Here is a 20,819-nt window from a genome sequence, read left to right as displayed (position 1 = left end):
CCCAAGTGTGGAACAAGTGGCCAAAGAGGCTGACAGAGCACTTTGGAGAATTGGGACAACCTACACACTGATGGCATCCATCAACGGGAACGCGCAATTGAGGGGTCCGAGGGTGAAAATGCAAGTATACGGACGGGGCCTATATACGCTTGTGCTGTACATTTGAAGAGAAATCATCCAGGCCTCCTCAGCTTGCTACTTCCTACTGCTGACGTCAATGTTTGTGTCACGCTTACGTGATTATAACACGTGTTACTTTCAGTTCCGTTCCGTCCCGTCTTCAATTCCGCTTACCCGGGGTCGGGTCGCGGGGGCAGCAGCTTTAGCAGGGAAGCCCAGACTTCCCTCTCCCCAGCCACTTCACCCAGCTCCTCCGACGGGATCCCAAGGCGTTCCCAGGCAAGCCGAGAGACGTAGTCTCTCCAGCGTGTCCTGGGTCGTCCCCTGGGCCTCCCGCCGGTAGGACATGCCCAGAACACCTCCCCAGGGAGGCGTCCAGGAGGCATCCGAACCAGATGCCCGAGCCACCTCAACTGGTTCCTCTCAACGTGGAGGAGTAGCGGCTCGACGCTGAGTCCCTCCCGGATGACCGAGCTTCTCACCCTATCTCTAAGGGATGCCCGGATACCCTGCGGAGGAAACTCATTTCGGCCACTTGTATCCGGGATCTTGTTCTTTCAGTCACGACCCACAACTCGTGGCCATAGGTGAGGGCAGGAACGTAGATCGACCGGTAAATCGGGAGCTTTGCCTTTCAGCTCAGGTCCTTCTTCACCACAAGGGACCGATACAGCGTCCGCATCACTGCAGACGCTGCACCGATCCACCTGTCGATCTCCCGCTCCAACCTACCCTTACTGAACAAGACCCCAAGATACTTGAACTCCTCCACTTGGGGCAGGATCTCATCCCGGACCCGGAGAGAGCACTCCACCCTTTTCCGACTGAGGACCATGGTCTCGGATTTGGAGGTGCTGATTTTCATCCCAACCGCCTCACACTTGGCTGCGAACCGCTCCAGTGAGAGTTGGAGATCACGGCTTGAAGAAGCCAACAGCACCACATCATCTGCAAAAAGCAGAGATGCAATGTTGAGGCTACCAAACCGGACCCCCTCAACGCTTCGGCTACGCCTAGAAATTCTGTCCATAAAAGTTATGAACAGAATCGGTGACAAAGGGCAACCTTGGCGGAGTCCAACCCTCACTGGAAACAAATTCGACTTACTGCCGGCAATGCGGACCAAACTCTGACATCGGTCGTACAGGGACCGGATAGCCCGTATCAGTAATAAACTAAATCATTTCACCATTTAGTGCCCCGCCTCAAAATGTAATTTGTAATTTAACGTTTGTGGGTTTTTTTTATAATGTACTTGATATTTAAGAAGAATTGATGTTTTATAATTCATCAATATCGCATTGAAGTGAAGCGACTCGGATCACATTTTTGACACGTGAATCAGCACAATATGCCGTCTCCTATGATCAGAAATGTTGCATTTGAGATCTCCACATCTGGAGAACTGGCAGGGGTCAGCAGCACAGCCAGCATGCAATGGGCCCTGACAGGTAAGTATGGCTTGAAGCACACGCCCGGCCGGGTCTTGAGCATCTCCAGTCATGGGCTCATCTGATGTGCATGGGTAAACACACACACACACACACACACACACACGCACACGCACACGCACACGCACACACACACACACACACACACACACACACACACACACACACACACACACACACACACACACACACACACACACACACACACACACACACACACACACACACACACACTGGATGAAGCAGCACTATCACACCAGTTGAAGTCATATTTTTAGTCATAAGAAACCATTTCAAATGAGGCTTAAGGATTGCTGCTGACATCTAGTGGTGTGTAGCACGCACTACACTCTTCAACAACACTACATTCATACATTTGGTCTTTGATTAGTGAAGCAAGAATGTTATTGCCCAAGATATACATTTGCACCTGCCTATTTACACACTGTATTATAAACATTTCACTTCCTTTTTTTCCTCTTATTTTAAGATAAGTGCAAGCAATTTATAAAGAGCTCAGTCATGATAAAAATTAGAATATAGTTATGTGTTCAATGGACGGAAGAAGACAAAGACTTCAAATATATCACAATATGATAATAATGCTAAGTTTTGACATGCCAAAACATTCATTTACCAGTAACAACAACAACAATAGTAATAATAGTAGTAGTAATAATAAGAAATAATACATCTATTTACATATATTGAATATGTGCTTGCTGTAGTTGCTACCTTGAATGTATCCTGAAGTATACAGTACTCACAAAATAGACAATAAAAAGATCATCAATTAGTAAGAATTTAGAATTTAATGCTAAAAAAAATTCTGTAAGATCGCAGTAAACAGCATTTTTGAAGAATCTCACCTGTGTATTTGGTTACGGTACAGTTCCTGCAGATATTACTTCACTCGCCATGCCAACAGGGGGCAGCCTAGTACGGCATGTTGAGAGATGAGACACTGACAACCTTTGACAACTTTTTCACGTCCAGACTTGTTTTCTCGCAACATTTTTCATTTTATTGGCATACTACATCTTTTTTTTTTTTTTACCTGAATATGATTATATGATTATTTTCTCACAATATTGAAAAATAAAACTTGCTGCACTTGATTATCACAAAACATTTGTTAGGAAGAAAAAATATCTGGTCGTGCGCTGCTGAAATTATTATTATTTTTTTTTTTTTTAATCATTTTGTGTGCTGAATAAAAACATTTGTAAAAAAATAAAAGACTATTTTGCTGCAAATAATATATAACAATAATTGTATTATACTTTTATATAATATTTTTTATTGATATGTTCAAGATTATTTAATTTCTAATGTAGCTGAGTCAAATAAAGTAAAAAAAAATTATATATATATAAAACAAAAAGTCCTACAATAAAATATTGGTTGGCATTTGTTATAGTATGTTTCACACTACACGGTCAAAAGAGAACTCTAATGAGTTTTAAAGGGTGTGGAGAATGTCACAAACCGAAAGAAAAAAAAAAAGGGGGGAGGGGGGAGTACCATTCGACAAAGTGATGGTAATGTTACTGAAACATTTCAGCATACAGCTTGCAGCGCCCAAACCTTAAGTTGCATCATAAAATGATACAAAATAAACTAAACAATTTGACTCGTCGTCCCGGGCATACCTAATCAATTGGCCACTTGAAATGTTTTCCTTCCTCTGCTGAGTAACACGTGCCTCTTCAGCTGGGATTTGAAAAATCACTGTTTTTGGTGCGTTTGGATGGCGTCACATGCTGCTCTAGGTTTAGCCAATCAGCGGCGGAGTCCGATCGGGACTTGTTTATCAGGCCGACGGAGTACCTGTCCTCGAGTAGGACCTCCGCTCCGATCCTTAAATTCCTGTAAAAAACACACATACGGGGCTGGCCCCGTAAATTTACCCCGAAGTTCCTTGCGGTGGAAACGCGGCTATTTTGTGGATAGTGGGACTTAGAAAAAGTTCCATGGCAGTCCCTTTGAAAATGAGTGGGGAAAAGTTGATATTTAACGTTAAATTGTGCGAGTACTGTAAGTAATGTGGAATCAGACGATGTAAATGTTTTGATTAAATGTAGTTCATACTGCCATCTGCTGTCCATGCGTGAAATAGCGACTATACCAAGCAGAAAACAAACAAACCATGGATGTTTGAAATAATTTATTCATTCTTCATAGATGTCAATATAACAGTTTTATGATCAGCATATATATGTATATATAAAATATGTACAAAGAAATTCATTGGTAAAAATGACAGAACCTGCTTGGGTGTCTGTGTGCTTAGTTGTCAGTGTAGAAGGCGGCAAGTGAGCAACTTTTGATCCATTCATTGAATAATCATAATAAAGACAATCGTCAATGCTGGATATTGAGGACTGTGAGGTTTCTGGCGGAACATTACCACAGCTCAGGAAGAAGAAAAAAGCAAGCATGGGTCCGAGATTAAGAAAGGCTGCAGTTAGACGGTTTGGACTCTCGTTCCTGAAAGAAAGAAAACGGATGCTTACAAATCAACATCTTTCATCACGTGTTTACAAAACAACACAAATTTCCCTTTTCTCCCCGTGGAAAGAAGATAAGGTGGCATGTTGGCCACGTACCTACATGCTAGCTAGAATGCTAGTGTTCCGGCCGGTACCTGTTGTCTCTGCTGCTGGCGCCTGTATTCTTCTTCACTGGCAGCGAGGGCCTGAGCCAGCGCCAGATCCTCCTGCTCTTGCGGGCTGAGGCACAAAAACACTGGTTTGCATGTTTCAAGCAACAACATGTAATGATTCAACACCTTCACTTGAGTGAAAGTAAAATAAGAATAATGATAATAACAAAACAACAACAAAGCACAGACTGAAATGTAAAAAGTACAAAATATATACTTTTGTCAACAAATCGTTTTGATTAATTGGCACTAGGGATGGGCGATCTTGCAAAAATTGAATATCACGATTTTTTAGTTATAAAATCACGATTTATTTTAATTAACTCATTCACTGCCATTGACGGCTATAGACGTCAAAAATTCATTTGAACTATTTTAATTAGTTTAACATTTTTTCCCACTTTTGTTAAGAGTTTGAAAACCTAGAATTTTTTTTATTGTATTAAAACAGATATAAAAATTGGGATTAATTGTGAGTTAACTAGTGAAGTCCTGCGATTAATTACGATTACAAATTTTAATCGTCTGATGCCCCTAATTTTTTTATATTTCCTTTAAAAAAATAGAAATAAAAATTCATAAACTTAATTTTTTTAAGAAAAGATAAAAAATTAGGGGCGTCAGGCGATTACAATTTTTTATCGTAATTAATCGCATGACTTCACTAGTTAACTCACGATTAATCACACATTTTACATCTGTTCTAAATGTACAAAAAAAAAAAAATCTAGGTTTCGATACTCTTGTTAACAAAAATGGAAAGAAATGTTAAATAGGAATAGTTTTAATTAAAAAAATTTGACGTCTATAGCCGTCATTGGCAGCGTATGAGTTAATATTGTTACGGCCCACCATGTTCGTGGCCGTTTGTTTTTTTGTGTGTGGACCGTGTGAGTGCTCCTTCCTGATTGGTGGTTCACCAATCAGGGAAGGGGAGAAGCACTGATCGCCTCATTGGGTTCAGGTGCGGGGCCCGCTGTGGTTATTAGTAGCCACATCTTAAAAGGCTGGTGGTCAGGTCGGGAGCGCGTCTGGCTTTGGGTGTTTGCCTTCCTTTCGTTCGTTTGTTTGTTTAGTTTGCCACCCCCTATACCTTGTTTGTGTGTTTTTGTTTCATCCGACTGTCTTTTGTGAAGTCCACCGTTCGCTAGGGATGGCAGAAATGGAACATTGAAACGATCAAATCATTTGAAACAATTGATTTGCAAAAATAATCAATCTTTTGGAACGTTCGAAACATCTCCCCACAGTGACATCTGGTGGCCAAGTGTAAAAGTAGATCAGTGTTGCCGGCTCCCCAGTAAGGAAACTAAACTATTGGCTGTCTGTCATCACCTAATTTACACAACAGGCAATTGAGTTATAATTGTAATGGACGCCAGAAGAGAGAAAAATAATATCATGGGAAACCAAAACTGAATAACCCCCACCCCGTCAAAATAAGTACAAATGAGCTTTTTGTTGCTGATACTTTTTTTTTTTTTTTTGCCTTTCAACATGACTTAAATGCTTTGATGAAACCCCCAGTGCTATCACATTTAATCAAAAACTACATTTCATTTTTTTTTTTTTGCGACAGGGCATCCATCACGTTTTGAAAGTATTAGAGAGGAAAAAGAATGACCTGCAAAAACATGACACCCGTAGCGGGAATTGAACCTGTGTTACCGGGATAACAGACCTTTTTCTCAGCACATTGTGTGAGTGCGTTACCACTAAACAACCGCGTTTAAGACAAAGGTGTCAAACTCCGGTCCTGGAGGGCCGCAGTCCTGCAGGTTTTGGAGGTTTCCATCTTCCAACACAAGCTGATTCCAATCAACAGGACCGTTATCAGGCTTATGCAGTGCTTGCTGATGAGCTGACCATATATCAGCTGTGCTGGAGAAGGGAAACATCCAAAACCTACAGGACTGTGGCCCTTGAGGACCGGAGTTTGACACCTATGGATCAAGAGGATGTAGACATTTTATCATGTAGGGCGATGAATCAGCAGGGCAATTTTACATACAACGTATACTTAGGTTGGATTTATTTCAGATTTAAGAAAAAAAATATGCCCATTTTCTTTATCATTGCATTTATTATAATGAATGAAAATTATAATATTATTATAAAATATGTAGGCCTATTTAGCACTGGCATTTTAACAAAGCACAATATAAATTGAAATGTGTCCACACCACAGACATGTTGCGAATGGGTTATTAAACACCAAACAATAACGAAAGTCAGAGTTCTGTTTTCAAGTATTACACTGTATTCAAACCAGCGAATGTCTTAAAGTGCACACAACTTTGCTGGTATTAAGTCGTGTTAAAAAAAAAAATTTAAAAGGGGGGAGAGAGTAGAGAGGAGCATGTACTGTAAACACAAAGTTAAAACAGACTGCTAATGGTAGCAAAGTAAAAAGCACCTTTTATAAACACAGATCAATATTGTAACAAGTTAACAACCCCATTGCGGGTTATGTAGTTTCCGATGGTCTGAACGGGCCTTGAATGCAACACAGACTTTTTGCATTTTGTGTTTTGGCATAGACGGGTAACTTTTGCAAATTGGCATTACAGTGTTAGTTCGCTGCTTGGCCTGATCATTTCACAAACGCTACAGGTCGCTTTTAAAAACAAAAATAAAAAACATTTTGTGTTTTTTGCGCCACTATTTCTCTACAATTTGAAATGCAGGGATGTGATTTGACCAAAGTGAAATTATCTGAAAATTTAGCCGGGGGTCTGGGGGCCGCTGGCACTCGCTCACGGGTTTTCCGTGTTTTTAAGTACTTTCAATGCACTCACATGACAAAGAAATAGACAAAACAACAGCATAAATTTTCAATGTATATTGAACTATCCCATATAAAATGGCAGTTTTAGTCAACTCAAAATCAGTCACATTCAAAAACATTGGACTGCCTTTGCTTTTAAAAACTATCACATCTAACTAATGTGATTACTAAGTTAACACATAAATAATGTTGAAGAGTTCAAATTTCATGAACAAATAATTGAATCATGACCAAATGAAAAGTAACTCATATTAGAGCATACCACAAATGTCTTTGTTATAGCAGAAGATGTTATCTGTCGGAGTCATGTGCATACACAATGAAATACAAAAAAAAAAAAAAAAAAATTTTTTTTTTTGGGGGGGGGGATAAAAAAAAGCGGAATTCCGCAAATTAGCGGAAAAATCACATCCCTGGAAATGACATACATGCGAGGGATGGCGCATTGACCTCACTGATTGGCTGTCAAATAGGGACAGGCTGTTTTTTTTCCAGTCAGTGGCAGAAAATGAGCTGACGGCAAATTGTGCTGAAATGCTTTACGTGGCGATCAGACGATTCCACAGAAATGACAGATCGTGAGCACTGCATTTCTTCTAACGATCTAATATCGTCATATCGCCCACGCCTACTTGGCATAGCAACAGAAAACTTCTTTGCACACAAAACGGTGTTTTGTTTTGTTTTGCAGTCAAAATGGTATTATGCTCGTAGACTAACAAAAAATAAAACAATTCAACTAAAAAACAGTGAGCCGTATTAATGGTGGACCCCTTGTCATCGAGTAACGCGCTCACCTGAGGGTGGGCTGTGTGGTTGGTCTGGACTCAGCCAAAGACATCTCAAGAGCTCTTTGTAAGGCCTGCTCGTCCGTCTAAAAGAAGAAAAGACCAAGGTTGAACACTCATGTCATGCGCAACATGGAGGCCGTGCCCGTGCGATGTCCATCGCGTACCATGCCCGCCTGAAACGACGCCGACGGCTGCACCACATTCTGTGCCGATACTGAGGTTGGCATTGGTCGGCTGGTGCTGGAAAGACAATAGAAAGTCCAGTGATGCAAAAGTGTGGCTCCCTCTAGAGGTATGACAACAATCACCGGTCTAAACGTTCAAACTGCATCATGTTACAGTAGATTCAACATCAGCTAGCATCAAGTACAGTACAAACTTTCAAACTCTTTTCCTTACGTGCTACCGTGGCCTCTGCTGGCCGCGCTGCCACCATTAGAAACGGATCTGGCGTGTCCTGAAGAGGATGAAGCCGAGGCGGACGAAGAACTCTGAGCCCTCATTAAAGCAGCATGTCTACGACAACATACATGACATGGAATTAGACCGCCGGCGTTCTTACCATAGTAGCGCATTATTGTACCTACCCGGACTGCGACGCAGGTTTGCCGTCAGTCTTACAATCGTGGTCGAGTGAGTGTCGGTGTTTAAGACAGTAGTTTAAATGACACTGGTCACATGTCACACGCATCATTTCCTTCTGCTTACAGCCTCCTTTGGAACATTTGTTGGTGAATATCTGCAAGACAGACGTTACTGTTACTACCATGCAAGAACATTACAGATGCAGTCCCTATTTCTTAACATATTCTCCCATAGGGAATACACCGACTCCTGAATAATTCAGCAATTTTATTGAATCACTTAAATTTATTTCTCAGGATTCGACCTGAATGATTTTGAAAAATAATTCTACCCCCCTCAATATCACGATTTAATATGGATTATTTTTTGCGCTTAAAAGTCCTCATCTTTCACCAAACACAAACATTGAAATGACAGCTCTAGGCTGAACGAATACTATTAATTTATACGATTTTGAAATGGTTTCATTAAGGGAACCTGTAAAATTGGAGGTTACGTTATTTGGTATAAAAAAAAAAACTGTACTAACCTTTCTTTTTCTTCTTTTTTTTTTTTTTAAGAGCTCAGTATTATTCATTCTAACCTTTCTTTTCCGTTGTGCAGGGTCCGATTTGCAATCGCGATCGATGTGCTCTCCGACTTTAATATCAGGCATCTCTCCTCTCTTGATGGGAATGGGGATGTTGCACAGTGGGCACACGGGGACTTGGATATCCTGCGGGGGTGGGGTGGGGGTGGGGGGGTATGCATGTAAACTGCATGGTTCAAGTAACACTAAAGATGCTTTGTTGGATATGCGCCATTGGAGTTATAAGAGAGTCTGACCAGGCCAATAGAAAATACAATACAATACAATACAATGATTAATATTTGTATTATTTATGTTTTTACTTCTGTGTTTTCACTACCCATTGTATGCAGTTGTGTAATTTGGATTGTTTAATGTGGCCCGTCATGTGGCTGTGACTTGAAATGTAAATGAATTGGAAATAGATGTTAAATGTAAATTGGGTGCAGTGAAAATGTGAGCCCCAAACAGCGCAACTCTGGCTTACCTTTTTGTAAGACGAGGTGCAATTGTGGTGTGCATACGTAACGTGGTCCTTGCAGAATATCTCTTGACAGGCGTCACATTTCATGGGAAGGAAGTCTGGTGTGACAAAGTGTCTTTTTCATTTTAAAATTTAGGGGGCATTTATGACATCTGGCTGTGCTCACCTACCTAAACGCTTGCAGGTCTTCTCTGAACAGTGTTCACCCAAATCTGGAAACTCCATGGCATTCAAACAGAAGTCTCAGCTAAACAAATAAAGAAAACACAGTGCATTTTAATTGATGGTTGATGTTGACGGAAACTGGGACTGTGATGTTGTTGTAAACACAAGAGTCAACCGATGCTTGCTAGCGAGCTAGTAGCATTAGCTACCGTTATGTCAAGTCATCGTTACTTGCAAACCCAAAACACACCTTCACGTTCACGATCGCATCAGGACTTAAAAGCCTGGGAATGACACACTAACTCCGGAATTACAAGTTAGAGTTTCCGCCATGAAACGAGAGCCAACTAGTAAAATAAATCAAATCAATTCAGACAGCTAGCCGGGCCATGTTAACTGAAAAGATTAGCGACTAGCTGGCTATAGTTACATAACTAATATCGACTAAAGCCATTATGGACTGATTTGGGACTAACTATGGATAATACGACGCTGTTAAATGGCCCACCAGCGTCTCTTTTTCTCACCAACTCTTTACGTGCTAACGGCTAGCATGTGGCTAACACCAATATTAACAATAGTGTACTTATATATATCTTTTTTTTTTTTTAAACGTGCTGGTATTTAACACAAAATCGTCCAGACTTGCTTCCGTCACGTAGGATAAAAAAAAATATATATATATATATATATATATATTTGGATTATTGTCAGCATTTTTGTAAGGTTTAGTCAAATGAGAGCGATCATTAGCTTTAGCTCGGTAATAGCAGTAGAATGTAAAAGTGATGTTTTTACTCACCGGTTTGAATCTCGTCTTCCAGTCGTATAATCAAGTAGAAATCGTAAAAGGCTTGATTCAGCAACGCTCAAGGACCAGTAGACGACTGGCAACAAACTCCTCTCGGACCGCTCAACCATGGACAGATATTGATGTGTCAGGCACGCCCCGCCCACATAATAACGTCACCGTGACTCAATATTTTACGTCACGTGCACAGACGTCATATATAATGGCCTGATAGATCAACCTGGAAAGTTCGAGGTCTTGTCATTTATTGTTGTTATGTGGACATTATTCAGCTTCGCTACCGGAAACGTTTTATATATAGCCTAATCTTTGATATAGTCCAAAATGTATCACAAATTCACACTGTTTTGTTTTGTATTGTAAATCAATATTGTGCATGTGTGTAATTTACATTGTTTATAATATATAAATAACATGTTATCCATATACACATAATCATACGCTGTATATATTTTATGTATCACGACGACATAACAACATCAGTTTGTTTTTGTTGGTGTCCAAAAGGAGACAAAAAAATGGTCTGAGGAGATACAGGTTTACATCTGACACCAGCGATACACTGACACAAATGATATATTGATATACTTTTCTTTTCTTTTATTACTCTCTTCCAAAGTGTAAAGTTTAGTCTGTTTAGACTGGGACCTAATTCCATACCTAATATATTATTTTCTTTTAAGAGTAAAATTAACTTAATGACATTCAAGAATACAGTAACTGTAATTTATATACAGTAGAAAATTGTTTAAAAAAAAACACACACAAAAAACTGTAATATGCTGTAATATATTTTTACAGTAACTAGCTGAGACTTTACAATTACTAGCAACTGTTTTTACCAGTTATTTACTGTAAATTCGGCAGTCAATTCTTTAAAATGTGGACGCCAATGTCATTCATTTGTGTCAAAGTCAGTTTTATAAATACATTCCTATACAACAGGATTCCCGTTGTCTCCCCCCCTACATTGTTATAGACCAACATCGACTGATTCTGTCTCACAGCTATTCAATTAAAGCCTTTTTTCGACAAAGAAAGGGCTATTATATTCGTAAAGACAGAATTTGGGTGGGATTTAATGAAATAAGCAGGCGTAAGTGTACCTAAAAAAGTTTTCATTGCCGTTTATAATCAAGTGTACCTGATGCATTCAATAATGTTTCCACTATCACTAAAGAGCCACTAGAGGGCGGAACAGCTCTGTTTATGTACAACGGACGCTCCCTCGAGGAAGGGATGAGATGTGGGAGGTGATTCGGGTCAAGGATGCTCAACAGCCTGATCAGGGATCCGTTTGACAGCATACACATGACATTTAGAAGCATAACTCTTGCTTGTATAGGAAGAAAATGTGCACAGTAGCCTTAGATTAGGCTAAATAAAAAAAAATGTGATGGGAAAAGTTTAAGCTCTTATATCTTATTTGGTGCAGATTTTCACAGTCATAATTCTCTTGGGTTTGGGATATTTTTGTGCAGCGGCAGATGGCCGAGCTACAGAACATAATGAACAACTTTCTCTCCAGTAACGTGAGAAGCAACAAGGGACAGACAGCAAAGCCAAGTTTACACCGTGCTAACTACATCTCTCAGGCCTTGTGGAGTTAAGCTTACCTTTTTGCCAACTCTTCCAAGGCCGCGTGGTTCAATATGGGGCTCCCATTTGCACACAGAACATGACTTGGTGTGGAAATAAATGTCTGGAAGGAAACAAGACTGTTGTTAGAGGGAGCTGTCCCTGGTGTTTACATCATTTTTCAAATCACTTCCAATCAATCTGCTCATTTTGGACATCAGACTCTTTCTTTTCTACTATGTGAGTATAAAGTTTTGGTTCAAAGGTTATCATCACACAAAAATATTTTGATTTGTGTGACATCCATAGTATGTTGATATTTTGAATTTCAAGTTATTTACTTAAAATCATTGTACTCATTTTACTATTTTGAACAAATGGAAAACATAATAGAAAATTGCCATTGATGTCATGCAATTGTAAGGGAAAATGCTATATTGAGATGTATAGACCTTTCTTTAACATTATTTTTCATTGTTTTTTTGGAAAATTTAGGTACTTGTATTGGTCTAAAAAAAAGTGGCATCATCCTTGTGGAGGAAAAATAAAAAGATAAACGTTAAGTGTGACACTTATATTAAAATACACTTGATATTTCTCACTGTGCTGCAGTTTAAGGAGATTTACAGGCTCCATAGTTTTTTGTTTGACCTTGGAGGCAGATTTCCCCCCACATTTGGTTTGACTTTTAGCACCACTGCAAAACTATAATAAGCACTGAAAATGTATATTTTTATTTTTTTTATTTCTAAATATTAAACTATTATTCTAATAAATAATGTTATATTTTATCATGTTCTATGCATACTGCGATCTATTTTTTTTTTACGTTTTATTTTTTAACTTTTAAGTTCCTAAAATGGTTCCATATGGCCTGCCCAAGCCAAATCATTGGTGGTGATATAACAAAACGGTGATTTGAAATTTGGCTCTACTTTATTTTTGCTGTCTTTCAGTGAATGTCTTAAAGTTGAATAATAATAATAATAATAATAATAATAATAATAATAATAATAATAATAATAATAATAATAATAATAATAATAATAATAATAGTGAACCCTTCATCCTATGCTGTAATTAACAAGGGGCGAAATGCAGCAGGAGGAAGAAGACGAGAAGAGGGGAGGGAGGAGGGGGATGCAAATTATTCCGCACAAAGGCTCCTCGCAAATTGGCGTCACCATTTCTCAAATTATATCATTACTATATTTTGAAAATGTTAATCTGTTGAGCGGATTTCCCGAGGGAGTTGAGTAAATTAGTTCTATTTCCGAGGCTGCCTGCCTCTCCGCAGGAAAAGAAGAAGAAGAAGAAGAAGAAGAAGGAGGGGAAAAAAAGGCACGTCGGCGACAAGCACCTCTGATTTGCTGATTACAATTAGACTCCCCACTTTGGGCTCCTTCAAGCATTCATAATTTTCGGCATATTAAGCACGTTTTAGCAAAGGTGATAAGTCACTTTTAATTGAAATGAAATGATTATTCTAATGGAAGTTTGGTTATTATTATTATGAGGAGGCACTAGTCAGTCCAGGCTTCATTTTTAACACGACGCAGAAAGAGGGAGAGAGAGAGAGAGAGAGAGAGAGAGAGAGATGAGTGCAGGGGGGTGGGGGGGATTTTGAAGGGCATTAGGGTGTCAGGATTGAATGAGGTAATTTGAAGGGAATTACTTTCTCTTCTATCAGAAATGAACTGAATTAAAAAGTCCAAATCAATCGCTTTCACTTCTCCATTCTACTTTGACAGCGGCACAATTACAGATAATTAGATGGGAGGAAACTTTTAATTGTGGGATTAGAGGGAGAGGCTGAGCATTTGCAAGGATCAGAGAGAGAGGGGGAACATTTCCAGGCACTTCTTTTATTTTTTTATTTATTTTTTGTTGCTTTGCTTCGAAATCGAATCAAAGGATTTGGGAGCTTAAAATGGCAACCAACCTCTCGCTCTCTCTCTGTCTTTTTTAGACTGTTTAATTGGAACTGCATCTAGTTCATCCAAATGTAACCAGGAAAAAAAAACAATTAATTTAGATTTAATTCTATAATTATCACCAAATCAAATAATGTGCAACCTAATTTAGATGGTTAAAAATTAACGTGCGTGAAGTTAATTGAGTAATTAAACCCCCTAAACTGCCGCCTATTAATTTGCCTGCCTAATTAAAAATGAATTTGATGCTGTGCTGCTATAAGAAGGCATCATTGTTGACAGCGGCATCCTGATAAGACCTACACTATTTATGCCTTTCTTGCATGTGCAGCTTGAACAGGTACATTACTTTTTAAATATTTACTTTGAACCATGTTTCTTGCCGATAAGATACTTTCACATTTCAACAAAAAGGTTGTGGAAGAGGTTGAATTAGCAAATGCACTAAAAAGGAGCAAAAATAACCAGGCTTAATAAATGGTATTAAGACTCAAACAAATTGCAGAAAACCTAACTGCACCATAACTGCAGAACAAACAAGTTGGTGCTATAGTTGTAATGGCGACACTTGCTGCATTGTGCACTCAAAAGCCATGAAAGACAAAAAAGCAGGAGGACAAACATAAGTCAAATAAGAGATTTTGGAAGACCACATCACCTCTGCACTGCAGTGAATGGCCATGCAATGTCAAATGGACAAAAATGGCTGTATTATCATTTAAACGGATCTTAAAGTGAGTTGGCTCGAGTGGAAAAATCCTCAATGATGTATACCATTAAAGGCACTTTTGCTCATCTCATCCTCACATATTGAATCATAGTCATTTGATTCAATATAGTCTAAGGGAAAAGTATGCAATACGGTATATGAACTATGGCAGCACCAAATATTTTTTTTTCATGTATAGCGGCAGTTTTGTAATGAAAAAAGATAACAAGCAGGGCAGTGGCTCGCCTCGATGGCGCCCATGTTCGTCTTATTAACGGGTTAATTAAAGCAAAGAATCTGACAATGTCACCTACATGTACAAAAAGAAAACGAAGCCGTCATTTTTTTTGTCGTACAAACAACAAATCGAGATCATAATTATTCATAGTCTTAATCTGACACTTTAAAATGAAAGTTTAAAAAAAATAAATTTCAAAGCCAGGATCTCATTTTCAAGGAGTTCATTGAAATGTGTGTGGAGAACAGAGGCTTGTTTTTGTGTGCAGGAGAGGGTCAAGTGAGGAGCGGATTAAATCCTTCCCTCATAATAATATTAATTAAACAATTTGCATGCTAATAGGGTAACAATTATCGCGGCTTCTGTTGAAAGATTCGGGTTATTACAACATGCCAATCCCGGTGTCAAGGGTCACCGAGGAAGAGGAGTGGGTGTGGCTGGGAGGGGGTCTTATGATGCTGGTCATGGGGGCGCCAAATTGCATCTCTGATTAAACACCTTATGACACGTCCACACTTGGCAAGCTGAATGCATCACTTGAGGGACTAATGATTTAGATTGTGCAGCAAGGTGCATACTGTCATTTTTTTTATCGGCCTCATTTGTATGGATGCATTCAAAACATGACACTTTCTGTGCCCCTTTTAAACCGCAGCCATATTTCACCAATCACCCAATTTGTTTTATGCCTCTTTGAGCATGTCTTCTCGTAAATGCCGCATGCCCTCAAATCATAATCCATAATACGAGTGCGAGTAATAAAAATAAATAAAGGATTTGTGCTCAGCATTATCTGCAACAAAATGTGTAAAACAAAATAAAGGTGTCTGGTGCTTCTCCGTGCACGGGGCGCGACTGCTGCTCAAAGCTATCCGCCTGCATGCTCCCTTCCCCGGAATCCAGGCAGCCCTTCCTCCCGGTGGGTCCCCGGTGTAAGCTGCAATGTAGTTCTTATCAAAGCCCTCTTGTCTTGTTGTGACAGCTCTGATATTGTTTATTGAGGTGGATGTCAACCTTAATTAGCAATCGATACGGGAGGGGGTGCAAGGGACGCGCATGTGACGTCACCGGCCATTACCGCCTCTCATTGGGTCTCGGATTCTCCACAAGTCCGGGCTAATTATCAGGGAGGTTCATGTGGATAAAGTGGAGCTCATCTCTGCCTTGCACACATCATGCCCCCGCCTCGTCGGCCACACTCGCTTTTGCGTGCTTTTTAAAGTAAAAAAAAAAAGAAGAAGAAAAAAAAAAACAATCCCACCCCTACACATATCAGCGGCCCTCCAGCAGACCTCGCCAGCGGGATGATGGACAGCCGGATACTGGAGCCGCCTCACGCCCAGTTCGGAGGCTCTCTCGGCGGCGGCGGTGGAGGCATGGTGGGCTTCCCCTACCACCTGAGCCACCACCACGTCTACGAGCTGGCCGCCGGCCACCAGCTGCAGTCCGCCGCCGTCCCCTTCTCCATAGACGGATTACTCAATGGGTCGTGCGCGGCGTCCGTGGGCGGCTCCGGCGGGCTCCTGGCTTCTGGCTGCGGGATGAACGGAGACAATCAGCCGTACAAACTGACAGGTAAGACCGCCACGCTGCTGCCACCTTCAGCGCCCCTTCGCGCGGTTGTTGGGAAATGAGTAATTATCACGCATGGCGAGCACAATAAGGATCATTTCCCTTCTTAACACATGCCTTTGGCTGGGGGGAAAAACGGCGCAAAAATGACACTCTAAATGCAACGAAATGATCACCCCTTTTGTAAACAATGAGACGGACTTGTGGCCGCATGCGAGCTTGACAACAACACATCCGGCCAGATGTTTCGCAAAATAATGCAGGAAAACATCCCAAGTGCATGCTTTTGCTTCTGCTGGCAGACTCGGGGGACCTCGACAAAGAGAGTCCCGGCTGCAAGAGACGAAGAACGCGCACAAATTTCACCGGCTGGCAGCTGGAGGAGCTGGAGAAGGCGTTTAACGAGAGCCATTACCCCGACGTGTTCATGAGGGAGGCTCTGGCCCTCAGACTGGACCTCATTGAGTCAAGGGTGCAGGTATAGCTTTTGTTGTTTTAATTCATCCTTTTGTCACGTTTGGAAACCGGGTTTGCAATCTGCAAGTTATTTTAATTTTTTAATTTTTTTTAAAGGGTAAACAAATAGTATAGTGGAATAGGCGAGGGTATACGCTTTTCCCTGTTTCAACAGGCTGTTTAAAACGAATTACTAACTATATAGATTTTTAGTGTTATGTTTTTAATTAAGTGCTTCGAGGCTACCTTTTTTTTTTGCAAAAAAAACGTGTTGTGACAGCAAAACTGTAGAGTGCACTGTAGGCTATAAATTAGTTATTGCTCAAGTGTAAACAAAAAACCTTAATTAATCTATTTTTTGTACTATATTTATTTCCCCAATGTAGGCCAATTACCTAATGTAACTGGAAGCAATAATAACAAATAGAAGGAAAAAAAAGTCATTTTGCACATTTAGACAATGTATAAAATCACTATATGCTTCATGCATAGATAAATGTTTTTGGGATGAAATGAATTTACACACAACCTGACATTAAACAGCTCCTCTGGCATTGTCGTGTGTCTCATGCGTGTGCACAGATTGCCCAATTAAAAGTCCAATTAAAGGCCCTAGCATGTGACAAGACAGCAGGAGCAGTTAGTTAATTAAAACATTGTTGCGTTTAATTGATTTGTTTGGAGAAAAATATGAATTAAAAAAAAAGAAACACCTGCTTTGTCTCGCTCTACATGCATGCAGGTCTGGTTTCAGAACCGTCGAGCCAAGTGGCGGAAGAAAGAGAACACCAAGAAGGGTCCGGGCCGACCAGCGCACAACGCACACCCGACCACCTGCAGCGGCGAGCCCATGGACCCAGAGGAGATTGCCCGGCGAGAACTGGACCGCACGGAGAAGAAGAAACGAAAGCAGGAGCGCCGCCTGCTCAAGGCCCAGAACAAGCACCTGCACGGGGATCTATTTCACACCCCGGGATCGGACAGCGACAGCGGCTTGTCTCACGTCACCGACAGTGAGCACAGCACCGGCCCGCGTTTGGACCTCACCAAGCCGATCTGCGACCCGGCACCTCACTCGCTGCATACGCTGGGCCAAAACCAAAGACACTTGGAGCAGGACGCTGGCGGCTCTGAGCTGGACTTGACCGACGCCAACCACCGCTCGAGCCTGTGCTCCAGTACCAACCGAACCTCCAGCTTGCAGAAACTCAACCCGTTCAGCGTGGAAAGCCTCCTGTCGGACTCCAGACCTAGACGCAACTCCGCGGCCTTACCCGCCTCTCGGCCCCTCATTGGGAAGGGCCACTTTCTCCTCTACCCCATCACGCAGCCGCTCGGATTCATTGTGCCCCAGACGGCCTTAAAAACAGCTTCGAACCCTGACAGCGGTTCCGAGGATCCGGCGGGGAGGGACCAGGCGCCCGGCGTTCACGAGTGCGCCGCCTCTTCGGGGTGCAGGAGCGTCTCCCCGGGGGCAGCGGACAGGGACCGGTCGGAGTCCAGCAGCCCTGGAACTTTGGGCCACGAACACGGCACACAATGCAGAAAAGAACATTTAGACGAGAGTCCAGTAGAACCACCGCCGAACTGTCACGAAAAAACGGAATAAACCAAGAGGGTAACGACAACGAACACCTTAAAGTTAAGGCCAAAGCTCAATTTCGCCACGTTAGGTTCTCCTCTCCCTTTGAGTGTGAGTGTCTAGATATCATTTTAAACGTGTCAGAAAAACACAACAAAACCCTCAAGAGCTGTTCAAAAAAAAGAAAAGAAACGACTATACTATTTATTTACACATGTGAGGCTTTTTCTTAAATAAATCTATTGTATACAATCACATCAAAAGCGTGTACGACATTAAATGGCGACAAGACTTCCGGGTAGAGCCAGCCAATCACAAAAGAGCTTTCTGGGGTTGGTTGGGGTCATATTGTTTTCGCGCTATTTTCAAGTGGAGTTATTGGATTTTTCCTCTTGGTCACACTTTGTTTGGTCTATATATATTTTAATATTAAATTGCGACAAGAAGACTGGGGGTAAAATTTTAATGCTGTATTTCATGTTGGTATTTGTAAATGAAGATAACAGGACATTCGGATAGGACCAGCCAACCACGAGCTTTCTTTTTGAGGGGGAGAAGGTGGGGGTTCTAGTGTTATATTTTTGTTTATTAAAGGCGGACAACAAGGCTTCTTGGTCGGGCCAGTAAATCACGTGAGATTTTCTTCTTCTGGGGAGAAATGCAAGCTATATTTTGTGTATTGCCTTAACAAATATATTCATTTATAACACACACACTGTACACGCGCACACACACGCGCAGACATACAAGTATACACACACCCGCGCACATATACACACTCTCCAAAAGATGAAATGAGGTTAGGAGCCTGAGGCAAAAGGGAGCCGCTGCACTCCTGCAGAGTTTTGATATGAAAGTAATTATTTTCCCGGTGGCTACTTTGCGGGGGGAATACGGTTTATTTTAGCGCAAAAAAAAAGAAAAAGAAGAGGGGGCGAGGGTGCTGCGTGGGGTGAGGTGGGGGGTAATACATTACCGATTTGTGGCGATATGAAATCACATAAACTTCCAGGAATAATAGAATTAGCATGAAAAGGCCTGGGTGTCAAATTGAAATAGGAAAATAATAGCCTCGGCAGCTGCGTGCATGTGTGCATTATTGGATCGTGGGGAGGCATTTTCATGAGCTCACACTCTACGTGTGTGTCTGTGTGTGTGTCAGAGGGGGCCCCTTGTGGACCAGAAGGGGGTGTGGGGGGTGCACATGAAGATAGATGTTCGATGATATCCGCTCATTGTTGTGTCGCCTTCACGTCCATGTCGGGCTCTTATCAGCCTATTGATCACGGCCGGGCTGTAATGGGCCGGGCCAGGCCGAACGTGCCTATTTACAATGGCACAACACATTTGTTCTAATAGGGAAGGCGCTCCCCGGGGAGGCCGAGCGGGATCTGGGACATCTGCTATAGCTACCCCCACCGCCGCCCCCTGCACGGTTTCTTGCCAATATTGGACCACAATATCATGCCCAAGACACGTGGAAGCCATGTTTTTATTTCTAATAATAACAATAAAACAAAAAAAACAGCCAATCCAGCCATATGTGCATGAATTTTTGCAAATCGGTACGTGAAATAATTAAACAAATATATGCTGTGGCTTAAGTCATCACATGGCATATAAAAATATTTACATAAATTGACACCCTTGCAGCTGTTTGCACAATGTCTTATTAGGGTGGGAGGAAAGAGAACATGTGGGGGATAATGCCGTTTTTTGAGTGTTGGGTGCTTGCTGCTTATTATCATTTTATCATATTCATTTTACTGATTTTTTTGGGTGGAGTTAATTATTTTAGGTACGATTTAAAAAAATCTTTATTAATTATCCGTTTTGATTTACAGTAATATAGAAGTGTTTTATTATTGTGGTTGTAGTTTGCAGGTGTGCAAAAAACATTTTGATTATGAGCACATGCAGGTCTATACTATATTGCAAATAGCATAGAACACATTGTCAAATTTGTTGCCAATCAAAAGTGAGACTATATTTTAAAGTTTTTTTCCCCCCATTTATGTTGGATCTTATATCGAGTTTTATAAGAGTCATAGTGACAAGGAAAAAAAAGTGCGTTTTTCTTTAGGCTATACAATATTTTCCAATTTGCACTGAACGTATGCATTTTATTTACTTTTCCATGCACGCTACACTCTGAGGCTATGTGGGACATGTGCCCAGTTCATCTATAATTCATTAGCAGGCTGAATAGGAGTATCGCTGCATGGCTGCACATTGGTGGCCTTAAGGTGAAATTAGCGATTTGCTTAAGTAGTTAAGCTTTTTCTTGCCTGAGAGCTGCACGCCTGCAATGCTCGAAGAGAA

The 20,819-nt window shown here is 41.1% G+C and overlaps 2 protein-coding genes across 5 annotated transcripts; one reads left to right on the top strand and one right to left on the bottom strand.

Moving 5' to 3' along the window:
• Positions 1–3,723: 3,723 nt before the first annotated feature.
• Positions 3,724–10,583, bottom strand: zfand2a (zinc finger, AN1-type domain 2A). Of its 4 annotated transcripts, none has more exons than XM_077559002.1 (10): positions 10,420–10,583; positions 9,623–9,699; positions 9,456–9,550; positions 8,984–9,115; positions 8,403–8,554; positions 8,215–8,331; positions 7,980–8,055; positions 7,822–7,898; positions 4,181–4,303; positions 3,724–4,061 (listed from the first exon to the last, which is right to left on the bottom strand). In XM_077559002.1, the coding sequence occupies exons 2-9, from the start codon at positions 9,675–9,677 to the stop codon at positions 4,192–4,194; spliced, it is 816 nt and encodes a 271-aa protein (XP_077415128.1). In that variant the 5' UTR covers positions 9,678–9,699; positions 10,420–10,583; the 3' UTR covers positions 3,724–4,061; positions 4,181–4,191. The 4 variants fall into 4 exon arrangements, with proteins under 4 accessions (XP_077415128.1, XP_077415129.1, XP_077415127.1 ...); XM_077559003.1 differs by having other exon boundaries at positions 4,185–4,303; XM_077559001.1 differs by having other exon boundaries at positions 4,219–4,303.
• Positions 10,584–16,083: 5,500 nt separating this feature from the next.
• Positions 16,084–18,667, top strand: uncx (UNC homeobox). Its single transcript, XM_077558584.1, has 3 exons — positions 16,084–16,462; positions 16,762–16,937; positions 17,658–18,667. Exons 1-3 carry the CDS (start codon positions 16,192–16,194, stop codon positions 18,522–18,524), a joined length of 1,314 nt encoding a protein of 437 aa, XP_077414710.1. The 5' UTR covers positions 16,084–16,191; the 3' UTR covers positions 18,525–18,667.
• The last annotated feature ends 2,152 nt before the right edge of the window (positions 18,668–20,819 follow it).

This window comes from Vanacampus margaritifer, chromosome 2, assembly GCF_051991255.1.
Source record: "Vanacampus margaritifer isolate UIUO_Vmar chromosome 2, RoL_Vmar_1.0, whole genome shotgun sequence".
In the NCBI taxonomy this organism is placed as follows: Eukaryota; Metazoa; Chordata; class Actinopteri; order Syngnathiformes; family Syngnathidae; genus Vanacampus; species Vanacampus margaritifer.
The sequence above is the reverse complement of the archived record's forward strand: the minus strand, read 5'-3'. Positions and strand labels throughout refer to the sequence as shown.